At 44.9% G+C, this 6,886-nt stretch overlaps 1 protein-coding gene across 1 annotated transcript; it reads left to right on the top strand.

Moving 5' to 3' along the window:
- The first annotated feature begins 1,784 nt into the window (after positions 1 to 1,784).
- On the top strand, positions 1,785 to 4,062 carry LOC128457367 (acanthoscurrin-2). Its single transcript, XM_053442029.1, has 5 exons — positions 1,785 to 1,794; positions 2,036 to 2,221; positions 2,336 to 2,356; positions 2,629 to 2,751; positions 3,977 to 4,062. The coding sequence occupies exons 1-5, from the start codon at positions 1,785 to 1,787 to the stop codon at positions 4,060 to 4,062; spliced, it is 426 nt and encodes a 141-aa protein (XP_053298004.1).
- Positions 4,063 to 6,886: the final 2,824 nt, after the last annotated feature.

Below are 6,886 nucleotides of genomic sequence, written 5' to 3'. Positions count from 1 at the left end.
TTGTCATCTGTGGATTGGATGTCACTTTGTGGGGCTCTATAGCGCCTCCCAGAGCTCAAAGGCTAAAACTGGCTGAAAAGAGGATGAGAACCATCTCCTCAAGTTTTTCCTCCTCTTCACAGGACAGAGTTGGGTCGAGGGCTTCTGGGGTTTGCTGACTATTTTGTTTGCCACTGACAAAAGTCTGGAATGTTTGTTCTTGGGTCTGCAGCATAAGTGACCGTATCCGAGTCCACAGCCAAGATATGGCTGGAATATTCATCGAAATGAAAACCAAAATTCTAGACAGACAAAACTAAGTATTGAATATATTTAGATGATGATCTGGGGTTTAACAAAAAATCTCTAAAACCGTGAATTTCAGCACCAAATTACCCTGGTCACTGTTCTTGAGAGATTTAAGACAACCCTGATAGTCTGTGTCCATCCCTGCGATACAGTGATGATGCCTCCAGGTGGAACTCCGCCTCTCACCTACATTCAGCTGGGATTGGCTCCAACTAGACATCGTCATCCCTTCAGAGATAAACTGCCAAGTGGCTAAAAAAGAAAAAAGAGTAATGAAATGAGTTTATTATTACTTATTCAGACTAAAAGGAATTAAATCTCAAATTGACAAAGTGGGACCATGCCAAGCTCCTCTTGTACCTGTGCAACGTCCCATTTCAATAAACATCCCAAAACAACAAAAGCTTGTGGGGGGAGGTAGTTCCTCTCCTGCATAATGCACCGGGTACAGTGGAATGACTGAGCATTTCAGTTATTTACTGTGAGCTGTTAATGTGCTGTACATGGCATTACTGTGAGATCAGTAACTCACATTCTTCAGGAATCCCTACAGACCTCTTCTTCTCACATCTGGACTGTGGGATCTTAAAGAACCTTTCCTTTTATAGCTATTTTGCTCGCTCTGTTTCTATTCTTGGCGATGGTGATTAGTGAAACAGAATATAGGTGCAGAAAAGTGTGAGAATCATGACCAAAGAAGAATGCCTTTTGGATGAGGCGCTGTTTGCCATCATCAGCAGAGAAACTCAGAAAGCACAGGGACTGATAATCGCTGCACACACACTTCTTGACTCAGCTTGTGTGGCAGCTGATCCCACTTGTTAAATGTAATCCTTGTTTATTTAAACTAATTAAATGTGTTTTTTTAAGTGTAGGCAATGAGGAGAAAATTATGCCTCATTAGTCTTTACTGATGACTCATAAATTCCTGTCATGTGTGAGACGTCCGCAATGAGAAAACACAGTTCATGTGTTTACAGCTGGCGTCAAGCTCTTTTTCTGCTCTTTTCAAGTGAACAGTGCATTCATAAAAATAACAATTTATTAGAAGAGCGCTGCAGTAAAAAAAAACAATTATAACTTGAAGCAATTAATAAATCATTTGGTTTTGAACATCTTGTGCATCAGGTGTATACATACCTGCTGGTGCTGGTGGAGGAGCTGGAGCTGCTGTAGGAGCCGGTGCAGGACCTGGAGCTGGATTTGGACCAGGTGGAACTGGAACAGGATACGGAGAAGCTGGGACTGGGTTTCAGCCTGGTAGAGGAGCCGGGACTGGGTTTCAGCCTGGTGGAGGAGCCGGGACTGGGTTTCAGCCTGGTGGAGGAGCCGGGACTGGGTTTCAGCCTGGTGGAGGAGCCGGGACTGGATTTCAGCCTGGTGGAGGAGCCGGGACTGGGTTTCAGCCTGGTGGAGGAACCGGACCCGGAGGAGCTGGTGCAGGTACCAGGGGTTGGGTCCAGGAGTGGGTGGAGGTGGATGCGTTAAGGAGTACCATGTTCAACAGTTTGCTAGAATCACTGCTAGTAACTCACAGAAATCAGTTTTCAGATGCATTTGTGGTGATATTTAAGATTTAAGATGTTTTGTATTAATTAGATCAGTTGCTGGTGGAATTGCTAGTTAGTCTGGTAGATGAATTGTATATGAATCATATAAATTGCAATCGAAAGTAAAGAAATAGTGTGTGTATGATGTGCTGCTGCTTATACTTTCTGTACCAAGGTGTCTTGTGCATATTCTTCAGGGGGCTATGGTGGTCAAGGACCAGGTGGAGTAGGACCAGGCGGATTCAGACCTGGAGGATTTGGACCTGGTGGAGTCGGTCCTGGTGGAGTAGGACCTGGCGGAGTCGGACAAGGAGGTTTGCGACCCGGCTTCTTTGGTCCAGGCAGTGGTGGTGTAGGAGTCGGCCCTGGAGGTGTTGGGGCCGGTAAGAAAAATACGTCTGGTTGACGTATTGATTGTTAATTCCACCTCTTGTAGAGCGACAATTTTCCATTATGCTCTTGTTGATAACATTTTCATGATTACTTTCTTCTTACAGGTGGAAAGCCTCCAAAAACAGGTAAGAAAGTGTTATTGGTGCACTGATTTGAGATTGTGTTTCGTAGAACCATCAAGAAAAACTATTTTAATTAGAGTGGAGTCTTTAATTAGGACAAAAAGGCTTCACAGCCAGAAAGTTCAAATATAATGAATGAATGAACTTGAACAAGTCAAATGTTCTTCTGTTTGGATGAAGTACAGAAGATATTCATCAGGACGATTATAAACTCTTAAAATAATGCTAATGTACATCAGATTGACTTATTTTGGAATCATACCTGTGTGTCGAAGGTGGCTACGGTGGTCGTGGAGGAACAACCGGAGGGCTTGGAGCAGGACAGGGAGCTAGGGGCTACGGACCTGGAGCTGGAGGAGTTGGTGCAGGTGGATTCCAACCAGGCCGGACTGGTACAGGTATGTAGATGATAAAATGTCCCATTAACGAGCTGAGAGGAGGAACAATAATTAAGTTATTAAATTGAGTTAACTGAAAGCACGTTGGTTTAAAAGGCATAGGATGAAATCATTTAAAATATTTTTTGAATGATTAATTCTTCAAATATTTGATTAAATTTAAGTCTTATATAATTTTATCTTCTGCAATAATAATCGTATCAGTGTCATTGAGACGAACATATTGTTTAAGTTCTGCTGGAACTTTGTTTGGACATAAATTAATCATACTTAAGCTGAATCAGCTCATAAACTACTCCATGCACACACATGGATCAGTGGTCATCAGCCCCTGTACTGTAAATATTGTTCCTTTGGTAAATTCAGTACAGCAGGATAAGGATTGCATACATGCACCGCTATTTCCTTTCCTCATCGCCTCAGAGCCACCCACCCTCATGCACACACACACACTCAAACACACACTCACATGAAGTGATAACGACTCATGTCTTAGGCATGGCAGGTCCCAGATAAAGGACGGAAGTCATCACGTCACTCAGAAAGACTGATTTGCTTTGGAATTTCAGGCCTCTCTGTTTTTCATCCCCCCCCCCCACATGTGAGTTGTCGACTCAGGATTAGGAATGTTGGTGATAATATCCAAATGATTTTTAAGAGCCTTGGCTTTGTGGAAACTTTTGAATCCTCCCATTATGTCGGTGAATGAAAGGGGTCAGGGTCAGCACAGAAAACAAGACTTGTACTATTTGTCACACTTTCCAGTTTACCAAACGTCTGGCCAACTCAGCACACACATCTACACTACACAATGATGCCCACAAAGTGTGTTTGGGTTGTCATGCTCCACCCGAGAAGAATAACACACAAACATCCTGGTTCACCTGAAAAAGCAATGTGAGACATGCAATTACAAACACTGAGCTGTACAAACTATTCCATAAACGCAGGGAACCTGAAGCTGCTTGATCTCATTTGACAGAGATAGAGAAAACTGAGTTGGTGTATTGGTAAGAGGGTTAAAGTCAAACATTAAAACTCCAAACCATATTTCAAACCTTTTCAAGTAAGTCCATGTGAGGTTTCATGCATGTATCACATTACAAAAGGGTGGAGTTGCACAGAGACACGCTGAATTCATTAATGCATGATGTAGTGTATTGTAACTTCACTAAAGAAAGTATAGAAAGCACTAAGTAGTGTTTCTCTTTTATCTGCTCATTAGGAGCAGGAGGCCTCGGGGCTGGAACAGGCTACGGACCTGGAGGTCAGTGGTTTTCATTTGCTTACAACTTCTTCGTCCTAACATGAGACCCAATTACAGCTTTTAAACTAAACGTTTATCTTTTCACGTGCAAAAAGTGCATGAACAATTGAATGCATTAATAATACAATTGAAGTCCACGTGTTTTAAGTTATAACTAAGAGTAATTGTATTTTCAATTTATTCATCAATTTAACCAGAGCACTTGGCATCACAGACTGCAGATGGACAACTCCACTCACGTTGTACATAAATGAAGCCAAAATATCCTGGTTACAGGGTAACCATTATTAAACATGCTCAACCAAGACACCAAGTGTCAGTCTTAGTGGTCAATCATGACATTTCACCACAAAATATGTTTCTTAAGCCAACTTATATTTTATACAGTTCTCACCTCGAAGAACGTATTGTATGTGTAATTAAGAAAGCTCTGTCATGTCCCAGGTGGCGTAGGAGGCTATGGAGGTGGTTATGGACCAGGTGGTGTTGGTCAATATCCAGGACCTGGTGGAACTGGTCCCAAACCTCCTAAAACAAGTAACTATACACTTCTGTTTATTATTTATATTATAAAGTTTCAATGCTGATAACATGACATTTTTTATTTGCTGACCTTAGGTGGAGCTGGAACATCACTCGGTGGAACAGGTTATGGCCCTGGTGGTGCCGGAGCTGGACCTGGGGGAGCAGGATATGGGCGTGGAGTTGCAGGGGTTGGGCCTGGGGGAGTAGGATATGGGCCTGGCGGTGCAGGAGTTGGGCCTGGGGGTGCAGGATATGGGCCTGGAGGTACAGGGGTTGGGCCTGGGGGAGCAGGATATGGGCCTGGCGGTGCAGGAGTTGGGCCTGGGGGAGCAGGATATGGGCCTGGCGGTGCAGGAGTTGGGCCTGGGGGTGCAGGATATGGGCCTGGAGGTGCTGGAGTTGGGCCTGGGGGTGCAGGATATGGGCCTGGAGGTGCTGGAGTTGGACCTGGGGGTGCAGGATATGGGCCTGGCGGTGCTGGAGTTGGGCCTGGGGGCGCAGGATATGGGCCTGGAGGTGCAGGAGTTGGGCCTGGCGGTGCAGGAGTTGGGCCTGGGGGTGCAGGATATGGGCCTGGCGGGGCTGGAGTTGGGCCTGGGGGAGCAGGATATGGGCCTGGCGGTGCTGGAGTTGGGCCTGGGGGAGCAGGATATGGGCCTGGCGGTGCAGGAGTTGGGCCTGGGGGTGCAGGATATGGGCCTGGCGGGGCTGGAGTTGGGCCTGGGGGAGCAGGATATGGGCCTGGCGGGGCTGGAGTTGGGCCTGGGGGAGCAGGATATGGGCCTGGGGGAGCAGGATATGGGCCTGGCGGTGCTGGAGTTGGGCCTGGCGGTGCTGGAGTTGGGCCTGGGGGAGCAGGATATGGGCCTGGCGGTGCTGGAGTTGGGCCTGGCGGTGCTGGAGTTGGGCCTGGCGGTGCAGGGGTTGGGCAAGGTGGAGGTAGATAAAATGATTCACATTAAACTTATAATCACATTTTACATTACATTCTACTGTTTATGATAAAAACAAATACAGTCTGATTTCCATAATACAGAAAAAGACTGTTGCGACTATTAATCACATTTTTTTAGTAAAGTGAATGTTTCTTTCATTTCTGTTTCAGTTCCATTGCTTCCGCAGACTGGTACCACTGGGGGAGGCCCTGGAGGGAAGAGCGGTGGAAAAGCATCAAAACAAGTTCCAGGTAAACTCCAGAATACAACACGTCGTCTGATAACTTCAGTTCATAATGTATCATCAAACCAAAACATTGGATTTTTGGGTCAATGTTGCTCACAGGAATAGGAGTGCCTGGTCTCTATCAAGGAGGATTTGTTCCAGGCCAAGGTATGTTGTAACACAGGAAACATAAAAAATACATAAACATAGAATAATTAATAACACATTGTGAGGAATTCTGTCTTTTCATTGCCCATCACTAGGTTTTGGAGGCCGTGGTGTTCTCCCTGGAGTGGCCACAGGATCTGGACTTGGGCCTCAGACTGGTGTGTTAATACTTTTTTACGTCAGTAATGTTGGAGTTGGAACCTCTTGACAAGGTGACTGGCCTAAAAATAAGAATCACTGCTTTATTCCTTGCAGGGGCAGGAGTACTCGGCCAGGGTGGTGCTGGACCAGGAGGAGCAGCCAGTCAGTTTCTAAAACCCTAAACAAACTGTGTTATATTACAGATATTTAATGAACATTTTATATTTTAATCTAAATATAATTGAAAATAATTCATATCCATAAATGTTATCCAAGGCTTTTATTTTGGTATTTTACAGTATGAGTATATGTGTGTTTTTTTTTACCTTAGATGGTCGTGGACAACAACTGCCAGGAGTTTTTCGTGGTTACCCTCTCATATCACCGAAATCAGGTACACAGGAACCAGCAGTGTAGTAACCTTGGCAGCTATCAGTAGAGTTACATGAAGTCAATGATAAATGTAAAGGAACAAAAATGCTCATAATCTATTGAATTGTTTCTTCTCTCAACTACAGGATCAGGCAAATCAAAGAATCCGGCCAAAGCTGCAGCTAAATATGGTAAAGACACATTAGTGTGGGCGTCACCCTTAAGTTCAAAAGCTGTTACGTGATCATTTAATGTGTTAAATAACCGGCATGATGCATTAGTGTTAATTTGTACATTTATTAAATGTTTTAGTTCACCTATTTATTTTCTGAACCAGGAGGAGCTGGAGCTGGAGGAGGTGCACTTGGTCAAGGAGGCGCTCTAGGGGTTGGGGCTGGAAGACTTCCTGGAGGAGGAGCAGGGGTCACACCTGGATCAGGAGTCGGGACCGGAGGTGGACCTGGAGCTGTACCTGGGTTTGGAATAGGAGTTGGAACAGGA

Source organism: Pleuronectes platessa, chromosome 15 (assembly GCF_947347685.1).
Source record: "Pleuronectes platessa chromosome 15, fPlePla1.1, whole genome shotgun sequence".
Classification (NCBI taxonomy): Eukaryota; Metazoa; Chordata; class Actinopteri; order Pleuronectiformes; family Pleuronectidae; genus Pleuronectes; species Pleuronectes platessa.
This window is presented reverse-complemented; position numbering and strand designations above follow the sequence as displayed.

Excerpts from the sequence above, each read along its gene's own strand:
- LOC128457367 (XM_053442029.1), top strand. Across the intron at positions 2,357-2,628 it reads TGGAAAGCCTCCAAAAACAG|GTGGCTACGGTGGTCGTGGA; the intron begins GTAAGAAAGTGT and ends TGTGTGTCGAAG. Across the intron at positions 2,752-3,976 it reads ACCAGGCCGGACTGGTACAG|GAGCAGGAGGCCTCGGGGCT; the intron begins GTATGTAGATGA and ends TCTGCTCATTAG.